Source organism: Pan paniscus, chromosome 6 (assembly GCF_029289425.2).
Source record: "Pan paniscus chromosome 6, NHGRI_mPanPan1-v2.0_pri, whole genome shotgun sequence".
Classification (NCBI taxonomy): Eukaryota; Metazoa; Chordata; class Mammalia; order Primates; family Hominidae; genus Pan; species Pan paniscus.
This window is the reverse complement of record NC_073255.2, coordinates 195,855,798-195,877,156: the sequence shown is the minus strand read 5'-3', so window position 1 is coordinate 195,877,156 and position 21,359 is coordinate 195,855,798. Positions and strand designations below refer to the sequence as shown.

The 21,359-nt window shown below is 45.8% G+C and overlaps 1 protein-coding gene across 1 annotated transcript; it reads right to left on the bottom strand.

Moving 5' to 3' along the window:
• Positions 1 to 242: 242 nt before the first annotated feature.
• Positions 243 to 11,021, bottom strand: LOC117978729 (uncharacterized). Its single transcript, XM_055115614.2, has 4 exons — positions 10,598 to 11,021; positions 9,870 to 10,002; positions 3,147 to 3,972; positions 243 to 371 (listed from the first exon to the last, which is right to left on the bottom strand). The coding sequence occupies exons 1-3, from the start codon at positions 10,921 to 10,923 to the stop codon at positions 3,760 to 3,762; spliced, it is 672 nt and encodes a 223-aa protein (XP_054971589.1). The 5' UTR covers positions 10,924 to 11,021; the 3' UTR covers positions 243 to 371; positions 3,147 to 3,759.
• Positions 11,022 to 21,359: the final 10,338 nt, after the last annotated feature.

Genomic DNA, 21,359 nt, shown 5'->3' with positions numbered 1-21,359 from the left:
AATTATGAGGGGCCATTGTTTTGGACTGAGCTCCTGCACTAATCCCAAGCAGACCAGACCAAACCAAAATGGAGTCACTCATGCTAAGCACCACAAAATCAAACTAAAACTTTAAAAAACAGGTCCCAAAATAGACGAGTTTTTTTTTCTTCTCCTGAAGACAGAAGATTCCAGTATAATAAGGAAGTCCCCTCTGCTCTATCCCTTACAGAAAAGTAACCCAAAGTAACAACAGATTACTTACAAAAAAGCAATCTCAGCCAGACACAGTGGCTCATGCCTGTAATCCCAGCACTTTGGAAAGCCAAGGCAGGTGGATCACCTGAGGTCAGGAGCTTGAGATCAGCTTGGCCAACGTGGCAAAACCCCATCTATACTAAAAATACAAAAATTAGCTGGGTGTGGTAACACAACACACTTACGGACTCTTAACACACCCTTCTTACATGAAGGGAGCAGCAGAGCAGAGGGCGACAAGAGCACCAAGGCCAGGTGGAGCCACAGCCAATGTGGGCCCATCTCACTCCGCAGGGAGAAGCAACTGCACTGTGCACAGAGTACAATCTGGCAGAAGGGAAACGCCGTCTTAAAGAGCTTCAGATGCAGCAACCTTGAAGAAGGGCTGTGCCAGAAAGTCCACCAGATGAGGCCGTAAACCTATCAAAGGGCATCAGACACTCTGTGCACAGGGTACACAAAACAATGCCTCCCACATTCTGTGACTTCCTGCGTGTGCCACTTGGACCACCACACTCCCTACCTGCACCATCTTACCTGGACAGACTAAATCTCAGCCACCTCATGACTAGGATATTAACATGGCTTCCAGTTCTATAAATTCCTCCCCCTTAAGAATGCATGTCTGTAATATCAGAAATGATGAAAACTGGACTTGTGAGCGGCTTTGTAGTAGGGATTACAGGTCCAGAATAGAATAGGTTCAGTAACATATTTAAGATATTTAAGGGAAAAAATATAAGCCAAAGATTTAACATCTAAATAGTGACTATCAAGGGTAAAAGTCACACATATTTTTTATGAGTACACACAAACACAGGAAGTATGGTGACCAGGAGCTGAGGGATGACCCACTAAAGAATAAGCTCCGGAAACCAAAATGACTAGAGGCAGATGCAAAGGTGAGCTGCAGGGTGGTCTGTATTTATCTGTGGAGCTGCTGGCACATGACAGTGATAAAAGTGCAGCATGCCATGGTTACCAGCTTGGACAATGCAGACAAAGAAGAACCACCAGAGAAGTGGTAGGGGCGGGCAGAAGATGTGCAGGGGCCAACTGGGACTGGGGTGTCCATCAGCTAACTGCAGTATCAGGTACTATGGGGAGCCAACCAAAGAAACTAAGTGTTTGCTATAAAGGCATTAGGATAAAAGTGGGGAAAAAAAGGGAGGAAGAAAGCCCTCTTAAATACCAAAAGGGTAAAAGCAAATAAAATAGAACAAGGTGGTTCCCTGTTATCTGTGATGTAAAAAATGGACTTGGCTCACCTATTAAACGGAAAACAGTCTTGGATTGGCTCACAAAGCAAAATGAAACACCATACTGCATATAAGATATACAGCTATAAAAGGCTGGGAAAATATAGAGAGAATTTATAGGACTCAGAAAAAAAGTGACTGTCACAGGAAACTTTATAGCATTAAATACCTATATCAATACAAATTTAAATAATAAAAATAAATTATTTAAACATATAACTGAAAAAGCCAGAAAAAGAATAAGTGAACCAAAAGAAAGGAGTGAATTATTACAAATAAAAGCAGATATTATTAAGTAGAAAAAGAATAGAACTAAGAAGTAAATCCGAAAGCTGGCTCTCAAGAGAAAATAATCAACCAAAACAAACCACTAGGTATCTGATTAGAAAAAAAAAAAAATAAGAAAGTTACAAGTGCTAACAGAAGAAAATTTAAACATTGTAAAAGATAAGGAAAAGAAAGGGATAGAGAGAAAAATGTGTAGATTAAAAGAGACTTTAAAAACATATCAAATTTTAAGAATAAAACAACACTAAACTATAGTGTCTAGGGATATACACTTGGTGATAAAACTATAAAGATTAGGGAAATGATTACCATAAGAGTTTGGGAAGTGGTTATTTTTGGGGAGAGGAAGTAGGTTATAATAGAAATGGGACATGTGGTGGGCGCTTCTGGGATGATTGATAAAGTCCTATTCCTTGACCTGGGTGTGGTTACAAGGATGTTTCCTTTATAAAAATGAAGAAAAACATTAAAAAATCATTACAGGCAACTTTATAAAACTCTTTGCAGTAAGTTAGAAGTAGATGAAACGTTTTTTAAAAATATTAAATTTAATGCTATTCCAATACAAAATCAAGTTTTTTTCTTAGAGCTAAACAAGTTAATTATAAAATGCATTTAAGAACAAGAAGAAACTATCCTAAAATTCATATGGAATGAAAAGAGAGCCCAAATAGCCAAAGCAATCCTAAGCAAAAAGAACAAAGCCAGAGGCATCACACTACTCAACTTCAAACTATACTATACAGCCCCAGTAACCAAAACAGCTTCTGTTCCGGTACAAAAACAGACTCATAGACCAATGAACAGAACAGAAAACTCAGAAATAAAGCAACACACCTACAACCATCCAATCTTTGACAAGGCCAGCAAAAGCAGCAGTGGAAAAAGACCATCCTATTCAATATATGGTGTTGGAATAACTGGCTAGCCACAAACAGAAGACTGAAGCCAGACCCCTACCTTTCACCATATACAAAAATTAACTCAAAATATATTAAAGATTTCAATGTAAGACCTCAAACTGTAAGATCTTGGAAGATGACCTAGGAAATACTCTTCTTGACGTTGGCCTTGGCAAAGAATTTTTGGCTAAGTTCCCAAAAACAATTGCAACAAAACAAAATTGGCAAGTAGAATTTAACTAAATGAAAGAGCTTCTGCACAGCAAGAGAAATGTTTGACAGAGAATACAGACAACCTGCGGAATGAGAGAAACTATTTGCAAACTATGCATCTGACAAAGGCCTAATATCCAGAATCTACAGGGAACTTATGCAAAAAACGTTCACTTTCTGTCTGTGTTCATGTCACCAAGAGAATAGAAAGGAAAAGGGAAGACTGCAAAAGTCAAAGACACGTCACCCTCCTTGAGACAGCCCTCCAGTCCAGGCCAAATCTCAGCCTGCCCTTGGTCTGCTGTGGTTGGGCCTGCACCCAAGCCATGAGCACACGCAGCAATTGTGGCAGCAGAAGCTTCCTCTGGGCTCAGACTCAGGCTGATGCTGCATCAGGACCTGCCGCGGTCTCGGCTGGGCTTCCTGGGACTCGGTGGTTGTGGGCTGACTGTAAAGCATGGAATGACTCTTAGAAACTGGGCGTCATTCTTTGTGGTTTTCCAAGCTTGGTCTCTGATGATACTCCAGGTCTTAGGAGACATGCTGAATATTTATTATGCTTACATTCAAGCAACATGAACCCTTAAGGTTGATGTAGCTCCCCGTCTTTTTTTCCCAGAAGGAGGAGCACTGAAGGAACATTTTTCCAGTATGGATTCTTTCCAGCTCCGAGAAGCTGGAGGCACACGGATCCCTCGGCCGGCTCCCATCTATGGATGTGCTGTAGTCACAAGGACTGTGACTAAGGCTCAGTCCCTGAGGAGTGCCTTGGCATGGGCTGCTTTAGGCTGTAAACACCCAGTTTTATCCACTTTATGTGAAGAAAGCCAACAAGGGGCATGGAGTGAGTTCCGCAGGTTTTAGCGGCTGCGGCGGCTGGTGCTCAGTGGGGATGATGGAGGGAAGGCGCCTCCCTCTGTGGGCCCCGAGGTCTGTGTGGGAATCAGCTCCGCAGCTGTGTCCAGGGGCAGCCGTAGACCACACACGGCAGGCTCACAGCTCTGTTCCATGAGAACTTTATACACAAAAGCAGACAGGCTGGGCTTGGCCTCTGGATTATAATCTGCTGACCCCTGGGTAAGAAATTTTAAATATTTACTTAATTTTGTTCAACAGAAGGGGTGATATACTGAGGAGTGAATAATGGGAAAGATCTGATTCAGCTGTATCAGGAAGGACTGGTGTAAATTCAACTTATTAACTGAATTCACAGTATTCGTGTTTTATGCCTTTAGGGGTTAAAAATGGGTCACACACGAGCAGCATGCACTTCACTGGCATGGCAGGCCACCTCAGTGTTTACATGTGTGGTTCCCATGCTTACCAGGGCTGGAGGCCCCTGTTAGTAGTGAAGTGCATGTGCAGTTCTGGATACTTTTCCTGGCTTTCTCTATTTGTGTGAGCTTGTGCAGTTAGAGGTTTGGGCTGAATTTGGGTAGAAATGGGTGGCTCACAGGCTGCAAAAGTTCTGTGGACCCTTTTTCCCCCAGCTGATTAATGTTGTAAATATTAGAATATTATTACATAAAAGTCTGGATTTTTAGTTTCTTTCACATTGGAATAGCTGCCAACATTGGGCCTGCATTCATCTCTCTAGGGCAACGTCGGCTGCAGCGGAGATGGCTGCTCCCCGGTGGGGTGTGTGCTCGGCCTGCAGCCCCCGCCCTCCGGACTCCATTCGCCTCCGCTCTCAGGTTTGCACCTCGTCATTGTCTTCTAATTTTGCATCCCTGGACTGCGTGACCTACAAGGTTCTCAGCACAACAAGACTATGATTCTGTCTATTGGAACAAAAAGCCAGTGAGGCAAGTGTATCATCCTGTTGATGAATTCACAGCATTAACTCTGGGAGTTCGGGACAGTGTGTATTCTTCCTCCAGACACTCTCTGTTTCTCCTGGATGGAAAGGTTCTGCTACTTGTCCCATGGTCAGGCCCAGCCAATGGAACAGAATGGAACTGACTCTGCCCCTTATTGGCAGAAACTTTAAAAACCGCACAATGTTCCTGCACCCTCCCCTCTGCCATGAGCCTGGCAGTGCTCAGGATGGGAAAATTATCTCACCTGGGCCTGAGGAAACAGGAGCTACCCCCAGCCTGCAGTGGAAGAGAAGCATGGACAAGTGATTAAACTTTGTGTTTTCAAGCCACAGAGGTTTTTTGAAGTTGTTTGCTACCATGCTTTGTCCCTACAAACACAGTCATGGAGAAGGCCAGTGGCAGAGCCTGAGCCGTTCGCGCATCTGTTCACCAGTATCCAGAATAACAACAGATTTTTGAAACATTCCTGAGAAAATTCTGGGAGTTGCATAGCGGCCAGTCTTATTCTCTAAAGTTGTTCCTTCTAAAGGGTGGGATGACTGAAAATTTCAGAAAAGCAAACCACCGCTGAAAGGCAACATTATTTCTGATGGCAGAAGGCGGCCTGAGCAATCTAGATTTTCCACGGTTCACCAACTAGTTTTTAAGGAAATATGGCTGTGAGAGGAATAAAACATGATTCCTACCTTTAAGGAACTCAGAGAAGTGAATTAAAGGAAGTCACAGATCAGACAACCAACGACACAAAGTTTCTAACAGCAAACTGTTCAGGTCGGCAAGTCACTCTTATCCACTGTTTTGCCTTCTAAGGTTTCAGTTACTCTTAGTCCGTCATGGTCCAAAAACATTAAATGAAAAATTCCAGAAATAAACAATACACATGTTTTAAATCGTGTTTCATTCTGAGTAGCGTGATGAAGTCTCATGCCGTCCCACTCAGCCCCACCTGGGGTGTGACTCCTCCCTCTGTCCAGCAGATCCACCCTGTCTAGACTACCTGCATGGCCAGCAGATCCACCCTATCTACACTACCTGATTTTCCAGCAGATCCACCCTGTCTACACTACCTGCCTGGCCAGCAGATCAACCTTGTCTACACTACCTGCTTTTCCAGCAGATCTACCCCGTCTACACTACCTGCCTGGCCAGCATATCCACCCTGTCTACACTACCTGCTTTCCGAGTAGATCTGCCCTGTCTACAATACCTGCCTCTCCAGCAGATCCACCCTGTCTACACTACCTGCCTGGCCAGCAGATCCGCCCTGTCTACACTACCTACCTGACCAGCAGATCCGCCCTGTCTATACTCCCTATCTGGCCAGCAGATCCACGCTATCTACACTACCTGCCTGTACAGCAGATCCACACTGTCTACACTACTTGCTTATCCTGCAGGTCCACCCTGTCTGGCCAGTAGATCCATGCTATCTCCTCTACCTGCCTGCCCAGCAGATCCATCCTCTCTTTACTATCTTCCTGTCCAGCAGATTGACCCTCTCTACTCTACCTGCCTGGACAGCAGATCCACCCTGTCTACACTACCTGCCTGCCCAGCAGATCCACCCTGTCTTCACTACCTGCCTGTCCAGCACATCCGCCCTGTCTACACTACCGGCCTGTCCAGCAGATCCGCCCTTTCTATACTACCTGCCTGGCCCGCACATCCGCCCTGTCTATACTACCGGCCTGTCCAGCAGATCAACTCTGTCTATACTGCCTGCCTGTCCAGCAGATCCATCCTGTCTACACTACCTGCCTACCCAACAGATCCACCCTGTCTACACTACCTGGCTGGCCAGCAGATCCACCCTCTCTATACTACCTTCCTGTCCAGCAGATCCACCCTGTCTCTAATACCTGCCTGTCCAGCAACATTAGTCCTTAAAAAAAGCAAACACACAAAATCAGTGTCTATTTACAACAGCCAAATATTATGACTACGATTTGAAATAAATTTGTAGACTCAAGTAAATAAATTTTAAAACTTAATGAGGATGTAAAAATGACATGAATAAAGCCTGAAAATCATATTATTAGAATGGAGGACATAGTGACATAAAACCTCTGTGACTGTAGACTCAGGGCAACCTAGACTTAAAAGTCCCATGTGGTCTTTTACATGTAAAAAATGAGAATTAGTCTAAAAGTCAATTTTGTCTAAATTTTGATTTTTGGTGAGTGTACAGTCAAAATAGTTGTGAAAAGAAAAAAATTAAGTTGTCAAATTTCATGTAACCTATGTTATTTGGAAATTTAAAATAAGTTATATAAATATTTATAACAATGTTAAACAATTTCATAAGTGGACTGAATAAAACATAATATTTTATCATATACAATAGCTCCTGCCTTCCTGAGGAAAACAAAATCAAAGGACGTGAAGGAAGGATTTTGGTTTCACTGCAGAAACATAATAAGACACCGAAGTGTGTGTTTGTGTGTGCGTACATATAATTAAGCTACAGAATATAAAATAGCATCTAATATACATCAAAAATGAGTTTCATAGAAAAATTCATTTTACATATATGTCTATAAAATAATAAAATTTATTCAGCCTCACAATTACTTTGTGAACTGGAAATAACAATGAGTTGTCATTTTATCCAAATCTAAAAAAAAACATACATACAGTATCAAGTTCTGGTTAAAGTAGTAGATGAACTTTACGTGGTACATAAGAGTATCTATACAGTTTGTGGGCTGCATCTTGCTAGAATATATTACATTATAAAATGCACCATTTATTTACTCTGCGATCAAACCCCCAACTTGCCCCAAGTGGAGGAACCCTCAGACATTTGCAGAGGAGTCAGTGTGCTAGTAAGCAGCATTCTTTACAAATCTATGAACATCAAGGTCTCCTTGGAACAGATGCTCTGTGAACAATTTATAAAACTCCCTCCTGTTAGACACTTAGGTTGATTCCATTTTTAAATCAATTACTGAATAAAACACACTCCATCATGTGGATGAAATGCTACCTTAATTTGTCAAAGCTATCATTTTCTAAACTTTTCTTTTTAATTCAAATCATTAATATTTTGTGACCAGATCAATACTGATTCATTGTTTTAAGCTTCAAATGCATTATACAGTTGGGCAGAACACATTTCCTCTCATCAATCTTCTTTTCCAGGATTTGTCAGGTATTCCTGACATTAATTCACTACTAATATGCACAGTTTCTCTAATCATGGTCAAGAAAGATCTGACAGTGCATTGTCCCTAAACGATCCATACTTGCCTCACTGACACCATGTGGCCCACTTCCCATCTATAATCTATGTCTGGGTGTGAAGCCCTTCCCATATGACCCCCCGAATGGAACTTCGCAAGTTCGAATTCACTGGGTCACAGTGTGATAGTGTGAAGATAGGAGGACGTTAAGGGAAGGCTATGGGTGACTTGGGAAATGTGTTAGGCAGGGTCAGAGATGACCACATCCTAAAAACAACACTTAAGGAGGGAGATGACAAAACAATCAATGAATAACATGACTTTTTCCAGTGAAAGTGCCATATCTAATCCTTTTCCATTTTTGTTTTCTGAGCTTCTTTCTTAGGGAAGATCCTTCTTGAGAAGCCCCTGCTGAGTATTAGGAAAATGCATTTCAGGACCTCTCATCAACACATCCTCTTTCTTTACCACAACCACATATATGGGGGTATAACTCAACATGTGTAAAAGACAATCTTCTGCTTTTCACTGAACCTCCAGGAATTCAGGACAATAAACGTCTACATGGAGACCAACAGGTGAGTTTTTCTGCCCCTTCTTTCATAACACCGTTCTTCCCTAGTGAAGTCCACACACATCCTTACATGGCAGCTGTGGGTATATCAACTGGTCTGACCCCTTTTAGTCACAGAGCCTGAAGTCTCTGCTAGTACCTGCTGAGCACAGCTTCATGGGTGAGAATGGGCAAGTCTTTTTCTTTCTCTGGTTCCTGAACTTCCCAGGCTCTCTCACTTCTGGATCCTGAATACCCAAATCCCAAGCTTCCTTCCCAGAACCAACACCTCCTCCTCATTAGAAAGATACCTTTGTTCTGTGCTTACTTTATAAAGTCTTGCTCTTTCCCTATCCACTGCCTTGTGTCACTATGTGTGTGTCTTGGGGCCGGTGGAAAGGTGAACAGAAGCCAGTAGAGAGTAACCAGCACCAGCTTCACAGGAATGGCATGACCTTGATACGATAGCGGCAGTTTTCCCTTAACATCCCTGCCCCCTAAAGATTTCAGATCATATGTCACACTCTCAAGTAACAGCGATTTGTCTTTCACGGTTTTAATCATATTGATTAAAAGCATTTGTCTTCTCCAGAACATCACATTAAGTCATCAAAAAATATAAACCTAAAAAGATGTAATTATTGGAACTGAAAAACATAAAAGGTGAGCTTTGGAAATATCTTTGAGCAATTTATTCATTATGAACACATGTAATCTGTTGGAACAAAGTTCTAGGACAATCCAGGTCATCCTTCAATATTTTCAGAAAACAGCACAAAGAAAACTTGATACTTATACTTAGTTGGAAACTTTATGCCACAGCCATTAAATACAGAGATCATATAAAGGAATAGAGGAAGCTGTTGAATACTAAACTAACTCAACTCATCAATATCCTTACGGAGTGCACGCTGAATTAATGTAAAAAGTATTTAGTAAACAAAAAGTATTTTCAGTATACAATTAAGACTGAAAAGTATTGAGGCCTCATAAGCTGAACCTGACACAATAAATTTAAAAGGGAAACTAATTTGGAAATCAGAAAACCATCTAAGGAATTTGGGAATTAGGCTTCTGTTGCCCTCTCTGCTACTGACGGTCAAGGCCTCCTCATTGTATTCTGTCCTCCATATCGCTGCTGATTCCCATTTTGTCTATTTCCGTTTACCCCACTACTACTTGCTCAGGTCACTCTCCTTCATTGCCAGTGTTTGTTCAAATCCCTCAGACCCATCCACTTCCCATCTAAACTTCCCTCCCCTTTTCCCGCTCGTTGGCTCTACCTCCCTCCTCTCTGTTTTCTCCTCACTCTCCTGCCCCACCTCGACATCCACAGCGAGGCAATGAAGAAGCCCCCGCCAAGGAAGAGCCCACTTCTCAGTGGGACACCGGGAAGGTAAACACCCAACACTCACCGCTAGTGGGAGGCGATTGCGCAGAAGCACGAGGGTTGTTACAGGATCGGGCAGGTCCCCTGCCCCAGTCTCGGACTCAGGGTCCTGTCTGAGGCGGCCACCCCGAAGCGTGGGGTTTGCGGAGACGTAGGGCCTGGCGGAGGGAAGGATGGGGAAGCATCTCAGGGAGGACTGGCGTCTGCCGAATCCCAGGGCTGCCCTGAGGGGCCAAGAGGGGCGAGGGTGGGGACGACGGAAGACAAGCCACATGCCGAATGGGGACCTGACGCGGCGCGCGACAGGATGGGCGGACGGTGAAGAGACCTAGGGAGGAAGGGCCGGACAGGGGCGACCTCAGTGACGGAACCGGACACAGACGCAGATCTGGCAGCTGAGCGACAGGCTCCGGAGCATTTCCGGGCGTCGCGGGACTCCCCGCCGACAGGAGGGCGGTTGCCGAGCCTGTGACATCCGCGGAGACCAGCAGGCCCCGGGTGTGGAGGATGCCGCAGGAAGGGGACTGCGTGGCTGGGTTTGGCCACAAAAAGCGGAGGGCACTCACCCGAGCGGACCTTGGCTCCGGAGAACCCGTTTCCCGGTCAACAAAACACGTCGCGCGAGGGGCGGGGCCCGTACGTGCAGGGAGGGGAGGCAGAGAAAAAGGCGGGGCCGGGGCGGGGTCTCGGGCAGGGGCGGGGCGGGGCGGGGCCGGGCCGGGGCGGGGTCCCGGGCCGGGGCGGGGCGCTTACCGACCTCCGGCCGCCGCTGCGCGCGTTTCTGGCCCTGCCGGTGTCTCCGCCGGTTGAAAGCGCGTGTCTGCGTCGGGTTCCGTTGGAGTGCGTTCGGTGCGCCGTGGGTCCGCGCTGCTTCCACCCAACTTCCTGTTAGGTAAGAGGCGCGTGAGGCTCCTGTGCCGGGGGCGGTGCTGCTCCCGAGTCGGCGCGCGGCGGGGACGCGGGTCCGTTGGTGCTGGCGGGAGCGAGAGTGGGGCGGGGACCCTCGCGAGCCCGCACTCCGCCTCTGGGTAGCAGCCTCTTCGGCCCCACACGGCGTGACGGGCGCTCGGGCTCCGCATTCGCGTCGAGGCAGAGGCGTAGTAGGGGTCGGGCCCGGGGCTGGAGGGGCCGGGACCGGGCGGGGTGCTGCCCTGGACACCGCGCCGGCAGCTGTTCCGCGCGGGTTCGTGTCATTCGTATTTTCAACCTGTCCTGCTCCGCACCTGAGATGATTTATAAATTCGGTACCTTTGGGACAGGCGTGGATGACATCCCATAATTTACTTCGTTATTAATTTCTAAATGTAATACATACCACTCTCTAAAAGTATTTTTTAATTTGAAATATATTTGTATACATGTACATGTATATTTATTTATTTCTGAATTTTGTCTCCAGTACATATAATGAGGCTTGTAAAGTGGATAGTGTTCAGGACATAGGTGGATTTTGCTTTTAAGTAGTAAAGACTTAATTGGTGACTTACTGGGGCTATTTGAGAAGGATTTTTTTTTTTAATGAACATTAAAAACAGTGAAATTGTATTTCCGGATTTCATTAACTTCATTTATATCTTAATTGGTGAAAACTGTAAGTTAATAACTCATTTATATTTCCTTTGGTGATTCTTAAGTTTGTGCTACCAATGATTATTTCCAAAAAAAGGCACACTTCTGGTTTTCCCAGAACTAATGCTAGCTTCTCAATCTTTTGAGTTTACTTGATATTAATGTTTGACCTCAAATCATGTCACATTTTTGAAGAAAACTTTCTCTTAGCCAGTGGAACATAAACCACCCTGGAGTTCATATAGAGGAGGGGTTCAAATGCCTCTGATAGTGTCGTGTTAAAACTCATGGCCAAACGCAAGGTCACATAGCTTTCTTTCCATGTTTTCCTCTAGAATTTGTATAGTTTTGTCATTATAAAATGGGTCTTGTCCTAGACCCCAAGAACAGGTTTTTGGATTTCACATGGGAAAGACCTTTTGGCAAGTCACAGAGTATAGTGAAGTTAAGATAGTTTATTAGCGACTACTCAGCTACATAGCAGGGCGTCCTCAGAAAGCAAGAGGAGGAATGCACCTGTTGTAAACATATAATTTTTTTTTGAGACAGAGTTTCTCTCCTGTCACAATGGCATGATCTCGGCTCACTGCGACCTCTGCTTCCTGGGTTCAAGGATTCTCCTGCCTCAGCCTCCCAAGTAGCTGGGATTACAGGTGCGTGCCAATATACCCGGCTAATTTTTTTGTATTTTTGGTAGAGACTGGGCTTCACCATGTTGGTCAGGCTGGTCTGGAACTCCTGGCCTCAAGTGATCTGCCTGCCTCGGCTTCCCAAAGTGCTGGGATAACAGGCATGAGCCACCCGGCACCCGGGCTTAATGTTTGTTTATATAGGTTATTAAGAATCAGTTTGTGACAGGCTATTAGTATTGTTACTTCTCTTTGTTACTGTCGATTTTAACAACAATTTATGTGTGTACTATTACCTTTAAAGTAAAACTTATTTTTAAACTAAGAATGCTGAGTGGTGTGCTGTGTGGGTGTACTGTGCTGGTGTTCTATGCAGGTGTATTATGCATGTGTGCTGTGAAAGTGTATTGTGGGGGTATATTATGTAGGTGTGCCATGCAGGTGTATTGTACAGGTGTGCTGTATAGGGGTGGTATGCAGGTATATTGTGCAGGTGTGCTGTGTAGGTGTATTATATGGGCATGCAGTACAGGTGTGCAGCATCTGAGCTCCGTCTTCACCTTAATCCTGAACACTCTTTTCACCTCTCACCTGCACTGCAGTGCTGTTTCCTGGATCACACTTTTTTGTTTGTTTGTTTAATTCCTCCAGGAGAATGAGTGTATAGGAAATAAGGATTTCTCTTCACATGTTACTTGACTAACAGTTTCTCTGGTTATAGAATATATTTTGGATTTAAAGCTCTCTCTGAATTTTGAAAACACTGTTTCATTTTCCGCTTGCCTCCTATGTTGTTCTAGAGAAGCTCAATCGCAATCTCGTCCCCCATCCTCAAGCAATACACTTCTTTTTTCTTTATTATCTTGAAGCATTGAGGGTCTTTTCTTCATTTTTGGCTTTCTGAAATTGCAGGACAATATGATGTAGGTTCATTTTTATCTCTGTGCTAGCTCTTTTCATTTGGAAACCTGTGTTGCGTTCTGAATGCTATGGTCTGAAAGTGTACCTTCAAATTCATATGTTCACACTTAATGGCCAAGGTGATAGTATTGAGAGGTGGGGCCTGAAGGACGTGGTTAAGTCACAACGGCAGAGCCTTCACAGTGGGATCAGTGCCCTTAAGGAAGGGCTGAGGGCCTGGGTTTGCCTTTTTACCTTTTCACCTCCTGCCGCGTGAGGGCCCAGCCACAAGCTACCATCTGGGAAGCAGAGTCCCAACCCTTGCCAGACACTGAGCCCACTGGTGCTTTATCTTGGACTCCCAGCCTCCAGAACTGTGAGAGATAAATTTCTGTTTTTTATAAAGTACTCAGTCTCCTGTATTTTGTTGGAGCAGTACAAATGGAGTAAAACACTAAGACATTTTCTGGAATTCTTTGATTGATAATTTTTTCTTCTCAGTCTTTTATCTTGTCTCTTCCTTGAACACATTATTTCTGGTGTTGAACGTTCCAGACCACTTCTCCAATTTTCTTAATACTTTTTTCTCCTATTTTTCACCTTTTAGATCTCTTTTTGTTGTTGATTTACTTTCTGTGAGGTTTACCAACTTTATCTAGTACCAGTTTTATGGAATTTAAAAATTGTTTCAGAGTTTAAGTTCCCAGATCCTCTTTTTTTAACTGTTTATTTTTCATGACTTCCAGTTCTTTAGTGGTGACGTATCTTTTCTCTCTGAAGACAGTATTTACAGTTACTGGAATTCCTTCCTGCTCTCCACCTGTCTTTGGTCTGTTTTCCTTTTCCCGTTTTGATCTCTGTCCTTCATGGTGCATCCTCCTGTTGACTCCTGACCATCTGTTCACATGGGGCTGCTGTGGGGTGACCGGGCCGCGCAGTCTCCCTTGGCAGCTCTCAGCTCTCTGTATCCGTCAGCATTTTCTCTTGGTCTGGTCAGGTTTTCCCAGAGGGGACAGTCCATTCTCCAGCCTGGGACAGAGGTCAGGGACACATGTGCTCCCTCCCTGGGTTGGCTCTTTATATGGTGAGTGGCAACTGGTTTTGGACCTCTCTCTTGCAGGCTGGGTCTGTGGGATGTAATTAGAAAGCAACTTTATTTCTATTCACTTACATTTATTCATTGGAGGAGGAGTTTCTCTTTCCTGGGGTACACGTGGACATGCCTATGACTTTTCTGCTTTGTCTTATGTTTAAAAATGTCCTTCAGTCATTGCAGGTCACAAGCAGGCTATCAGCTCAGTAATTAAAATAATTCGGTTCTTCATAGTGAATGTAATTCTAAATTAGATTTTAAGTTGTAACTCCCTGCTTCAGCAATGGTGATGGGGCCTAGAAACCAGAGCACCTGAGCTCCATCCTACAGGGGGCCATACCGGGATCTTTCCATTTTCAGAGGCTTCTTTCTGACAGTGAAGTGTGATGACAGACTTGGGGGCAGGGCAATGGCTAGCTTCTGAAAGCCGCTGGCACTTTAGTGATAAATTTAAATTAAGTGACGGGTAGTGAGGTGTTTGTCAAGGAAAGTGCCGTCCAAATGCTAAATACTGATTATTTCTGCAGCAGTGACTGCAATACCTCACTCAATCTCTGTCTTTCTTGAAGAAGTCATAAATAAACACGAATCTATGTAGAAGCGGTAAGTCAGAAAAATCTGTGTGTTTCATTACATAAACAGCGGTTTATCATTAATTGACAGGCTTGGATTGGGAGTTGTTAATGAAACTGATGAGATGTTGGACAGATGAGCTCCCTCTTATTTCGAAGAGCTTATCTAGGGCTGAGTCATGGGACCTGATAGCGTCTTGTGGTGCTGTCTTCTTGTAGATATATCCGTGTTTTAGAGGATTTAGTTTTTTTAAATTTCTCTTAGAATGTGAATTTCACAAAAAAGGACTTCCCAAATGGATGATTATTTGAAAAATGAATTGTCAGACAAAACTGACACATCAGTTATGGAGAAAACCCTTCAAGAACTGGCTTTAAATGTGTTTTAGTGGGAGCCACAGTGTGGAGAGAAACAGAAGAGGGAGGAGAGGGCGCCCCTTGTTTCTTCTCTCCACAGCCAGGCCTTCGCCACCTTTCTCAGTGTCTTCAAGAATAAAATGCCTCCGTTGTTGGTTTTAGCTGCTTTTCTCCCTCGGGGTAGGTAAAGTGGTTCCAAAACGACAAGCATCCTGTAAAGTCGGAAGAGCTGTGTCAACATTAAGCTGCGTGACTTTGGCTATGAGGGAAAAAAGGCTGGTGAGTGCAGAGAAGACAGAGCTGCGGCAGGGCTCCTCCCGCCAAGTCGCCGTGGAGAGGGGCTGTGAGGTGTCCTTAAACGGCCTGGTCTCCAGGGTGACTCAGGAAGGGCTGAGAATGGTCAGCTCCCTCACCTGCTAAACCCGCGCCGCCCCCCTCAGCACACACCCTCCACTCTCCAACCTTGCCCAAGTGCTGGTCCGTCACGTCACTAGGACAGGGCATGGAGACTTGGGCTGATTCTTTTCTTTCCCTTCCTCCCTCATTTTTTTCTTCTCTCATTCCTCCTTTTCCTTTCCTGCTGTTTCCTGCTCTCCTGTTTCTGTCCTGCAGTGTCTGGGGCTCCGGAGAGGCTGGCCCTGGGGTGGGGTCCACATGGACATGGGCGTGAGCAGGTTTGATGGTCATGGGCATAGGCAGGTTCGATGGCCAGAGTTCTTTCAGCTCACAGTAAGTTTTGTTTTGTTTTGTTCTGTTTTGTTTAGTTTTGTTTTGTTTTGTTTCAGATGGAGTCTTCCTTTGTCGCCCAGGCTGTAGTGCAGTGGCGTGATCTCGGCTCACTGCAACCTCCACCTTAGAGCAATCCTCTTGCCTCATCCCCCCGGGTAGTTGGGACTACATGTGCACGCCACATGCCTGGCTAATTTTTGTATTTTTAGTAGAGACACGGTTTCACCATGTTGGCCAGGCTGGTCTCCAACTCCTGACCTCAGGTGATCCATCCGCCTCAGCCTCCCAAAGTGCCGGGATTACAGGTATGAGCCACTGCACCTGGCCTCAGCTGACAGTAGGTTTTAGAGCCAGATATTTACACACTAACTTTCCAGAAACATATATGACTTTATTATTCTAATTGATTTTAAGAGATATTATGAACTCAAATCCAAAGTTATGTCCCACCTATCATGACAATTTCATTAAGGAAAAAGTCAAACCATTTTGGAAACGATTCAAGTGAGCAACTTGGAAAAATTTTCTACATTCCTAACTTACTTTCCGGGGGATTGTTCCTGACTTAACATCTATCAGGTGTCTTAGCTTAGCTGTCTTTTTACTTCAGGTTTTTCTTGCCTCCTCAGTGTGCTGGGAGTCCCACTCCACTCAAATGCCCTCAGGTCTAATAATTAACTTCATTGCAGGCTCCTGGCAGGCCTGGGTGGGCGGCAGCTGCATTGTGCTCCTGAAGAAGATTTAAGTTGGGTTTGGTGAACTGGTAGAATTTGCATTTTGCTGTTTCTTTCCCTCTCCCAGAATTTGTACCTTTAAATAGGTTTTTTAGTGTCATTAAGTATATCAAAAGGAAACCCAGTGGGGCAAATTGGCCAGGCTCCATAGAGGTGGCCTTGTCTAAGCCTTTCATCTTATCGATAAGGAAAGACAGGACCAGAGAAGTCACCGACTGTCCCTGGTCCCACTGCTTGGTTTGCGGCAATTTCCTGAAAATAATATCCAAGATGCAAAGCATATGGCTCTGGTGAGACATGTATGAGGAGCTGAGAATGAGATGGCTGAGTGTCAGGGGCAGATCACGAAGGGCTGCGCTCACCATCAGGAGGTCTGGACTTTGCTGTGAAAGACACAGGCCCTCATGTACGTCCAGGGTGCGGTGACAGCGAGGCTTGCAGGAGACAGGTCCCTGCTGTGTGGGGGTGAAGCTGGAGGCAAGATGATGCCTGGAGCTAAGAGATGGTCACAGGAAATCCGGCAAGAATTAACGAGGACTGGACAGTGACAGGCAGGCCAAAGAGTGAGAGGAACTTCACTGGCAAGAGCCAACAGGGCTTGTTGATTTAGGAGAGGAGACAAAGGACTGAGGGGTTTCTGGGCTGGGGGGCTGGGGCCTGGGAGGGTGGAGAAGCCACTGTCTGCATTATGGGATGCAGGAGGAGAAGCATTCAGTTCTCCACACAATGAGTTCCCTGAGAGGTGTCTCAGTGGGATCGTGGTGCAGTTGGAAATGTTCATGAGAAAGATGAGAAGCGGCACCAGCAGCAAACATCCAGGAACCCAGAAACCATCAGCACAGGTGCCTGCTGAGTCCCATAGACCCACCAGGGCCCACCAGGACCAACCAGGAAGCAAGTGTGGAGCTGGGAGTGAGGGAGCTGGGTGTGGAGATCAGGGGGAAGACTGTCATCTAAAGGGTGAGAGTGGGAAGGATGGAGTCATCTGTAGCTAAAGGGAACCACCATTAGTCAGTCCTTGTGATGAAGGTGCAGGATGTTCCTGCTTCCGTGCACGTCGCTCCTGGGCTGTGGGCAAGTTTGGAACTGCTGTTGTTCCCCAGCATAGTCTCAAGCGAGTGGAATGACGGTTTCCTATAGAAGCACAGTTCCTACAGGAAAGAAGGCGTGGTTAAGAGCATGAGGGCCAAGGAAAAGGAGGGGATTAGAGATAGCCAGCAGTGAGGGAGACGGTTCCAGATACGAGCCGAGTGGCAAAGCAGGGAATTCAAGAGAGAGAGGAGCATATATTACGCAAATTTTAAATTTTTTGGTAGCAAGCAACCTAGCAAAACTAGCTGAATCCAAAGGGGATTTATTGGCTCACATCATAAAAATCTAGTGAAAGATTCTAGCTGAAGTCATAACTAGATATACAAGTTTAAATAATTTTGTCAGAAACTGTTTCTTTGCTGCTCATCCACCTATCCATCCACCCACCTATCTATCCAACCCTCCCTCCCTCCCTCCATCCACCCATCCACCCACCTACCCACTCACCCATGTCTTTATCCATTGATCCGTGTGCACATCCATCCTTTCATCTCTACTTTCCTCCATCCCTCTCCCTTGCCTCCCTCCCCATCCATCTGCCCATCCCTCCATCCACCTCTTCATCTCTCCTTTCCTCCCTCCCCCATCCCTCCACCCCCTGTTCACCCACCCATTCATCCATCCCTGCATCTTTCCGTCCACTTCTCTGTCTTCTTGTCTCTGCTTCTCTTTGTATTTTGTTCTCACTATTCTCTGTTTCATAAGGCTTCCTGAAAGCAGCATCCATTTATCCCTTGTAGCAAGATCCCTAGAGAAAGACTCATAATTTATCTCTCAGTGTTCATAAACTCTCAGGGCAAATTTTATTTGGCCTGACTTGGATCACCTGCCAATATCTGAACGGATTGCATACCCGGGTAATGGAGTATTTTAATCACTGCAAACCCCCCACCCTCACCTGACCAGTGCCCCACAGCAGGACCACGAGCAGGGCCAAGGTGTCTCCAAGGTGCTGAGGAGCTGAGCACTCAGCCAGCCCACGGCCACGATGGTGTGCCGCCGAAGCCACGCGGCTGACTTCACAGCCAGGATCCGGGATCAGGCTATGTCCCACGCAGCCTGATGAAGGGTAAAAAAGAGCCCAATGCAGAGTGCTGGGGAAGCATAGAGAGAGCCGGGGCACCTGACCCAGCCTGGGACGGTCAAGGGTGACTGCCGTGCAGGAGGTGGCATCTGAGCTGTTCCTTAATTAGGAAGCCTGGCACAGAATGAAGAATGCATTCCTCAGACTGAGGCAGGGCGTAGGGATCCACATGACCATGCTCCTCTTATCCTTAGGAAGGGACAAGAGACTCCATCCTTCTGCCGTGCAGGAGGTGGCATCTGAGCTGTTCCTTAATTAGGAAGCCCGGCACAGAATGAAGAATGCATTCCTCAGACTGAGGCAGGGTGCAGGGATCCACATGACCGTGCTCCTCTTATCCTTAGGAAGGGACAAGAGACTCCATCCTTCTGCCGTGCGGGAGGTGGTATCTGAGCTGTCCCTTAATTAGGAAGCCTGGCACAGAATGAAGAATGCATTCCTCAGACTGAGGCAGGGTGCAGGGATCCACATGACCGTGCTCCTCTTATCCTTAGGAAGGGACAAGAGACTCCATCCTTCTGCCGTGCGGGAGGTGGCATCTGAGCTGTCCCTTAATTAGGAAGCCTGGCACAGAATGAAGAATGCATTCCTCAGACTGAGGCAGGGTGCAGGGATCCACATGACCGTGCTCCTCTTATCCTTAGGAAGGGACAAGAGACTCCATCCTTCTGCCGTGCGGGAGGTGGCATCTGAGCTGTCCCTTAATTAGGAAGCCTGGCACAGAATGAAGAATGCATTCCTCAGACTGAGGCAGGGTGCAGGGATCCACATGACCGTGCTCCTCTTATCCTTAGGAAGGGACAAGAGACTCCATCCTTCTGCCGTGCGGGAGGTGGCATCTGAGCTGTCCCTTAATTAGGAAGCCTGGCACAGAATGAAGAATGCATTCCTCAGACTGAGGCAGGGTGCAGGGATCCACATGACCGTGCTCCTCTTAGGAAGGGACAAGAGACTCCATCCTTTGGCCTGCAGCTGCTGAAATGACCCTTGCAAGTACTGAATCATCTTTAATGAAAAAATACACTGATATGCTGCGAATGTGGAGCTTATCCTTTCAGCCCAGTCCGTGGGGAAGGTGTGAATTAAAGACCCTGTGCGTGTGCTGGAGGCATCGTGGACTTTTGTTCACGATTTCCTTTCCTTTTGATGCTTCAGTTGTGGTGGTTGCAGCTCTACAAGCTGTGTGATATGGGCAATTCCTCACCTTTTGACCACTATTTTTCTTACTAATGAAATGAATACATACAAGAATACTTGGAGTTTAAATAATGAAACATCTGATGCTCACAGGCACTACAGTATTGGCTGAATTCTTAAGTGACTATAGGACACCTTTAAGCATGTTCTAGGGCAGGATAACCAAGGACACCGTCTCACGTGCCAGGAAACGAGGGGCCTATGTCCACTAAGTCCCTGGCTCCACGTGGCTCTGCTGTTGCCCACTTCTCTTGGACCCTGGTTGTGGCCTTCCCTTGCCACGGGGCCTTTGCTGGTGATACTCCCTCTGCCTGGAGTACCTCCATAACGTCCACTGCTGGGGCCTTGCCCATATTCTCTACACGTGGCACTGCAGTGCCCCCCCAGCCAGCTCCCAGGGGCCAGTGCCCCCAGTTCCTTGTCCAAGGTCTTTGTCCCGCAGCTAAAACCCAATCTGCTGCCACCGGCTCCATCCACAGGCAGAAGTTCCAGGGAATAAACGCGTCAGGGCACAGCCCTCAGGAGACCTTGGTTACGGACATCTATCCGTCTCCTCGCCCTCTGGGGCGAATACATCTCAGGTGCACTCTTTTGGGTGTTTGTTTTTGCTTTTGTTGTTTGCATTGGCTCCCAGAGTCTGACAGTGGCAGAAGGCTCCAGCTGCCCACAGTGGTGACTGGTTTTAAGCGTACCCTTTGTTGGCCATCTTCCTCGCTCTTGGAAATAAACAGCCTGCACTCCAATCCTTGTCACAGGGTCAGCTCCTGAGGGATCTTCTTGGCCTTGCTAATGCTGGCTTATCCTTCAGAATTTAGCTTCCATTTTCACTTCTTCATGGGAGTCTTCTTGAGTATAGTCTCCTCGTCATGTCTGCCGCGTCTTCCTGAGTCAGGGAATATCTCTTAGGCCATATCTATTATAGTCGTGGTCTGATTTATATTTGTGGTCAATTTTTTTTTCTTAATTTTTCGTAGAGACGGGGTCTCACTATGTTGCCCAGGCTGGTCTCAAACTCTAAGTGATCCTCCTGCCTCAGCCTCCCAAACTGCTGGGATTACAGGCTTGAGCCACCAAGCCTGGCCTATGTTTGTGGTCTCTTTGACTAAAAATGATCTTTTCTTCTAACCTGAAATCTCCTGAGGGATGAAACTTTGTGTCTCTTTGGTTTATCCCAGCATATAAATAGTTACGCATTTTTGAATTAACAAATGAGCACAAATTTGTATCAAATTATTATCTAGGACAAGCAGTGGAAAAAAATTCTGTAAAGGGCCGGATAACTGTTTTAAGCTTTACGGGCCATGCAGTTTCTGTTGCAATTACCAACTCTGCTGTTGAAGGGTGAAGACGTGGGTAGGTAATATATAAAGGAATGAGCATGTCTGGATGTTCCAGTAAAATTTTATTTTCAAAAATAAGCAGCAGAGGAGAGCTTCTGGAATGGTGGTGTGAGGAGCTTGGCAGGCCCTCTATCCAAGGAAATAACCATTTAACCGCCGAACATTCATTTTTTTAAAACTAGAAATTATCCTAAAGGCATACAGCAGGTGGATAAATAT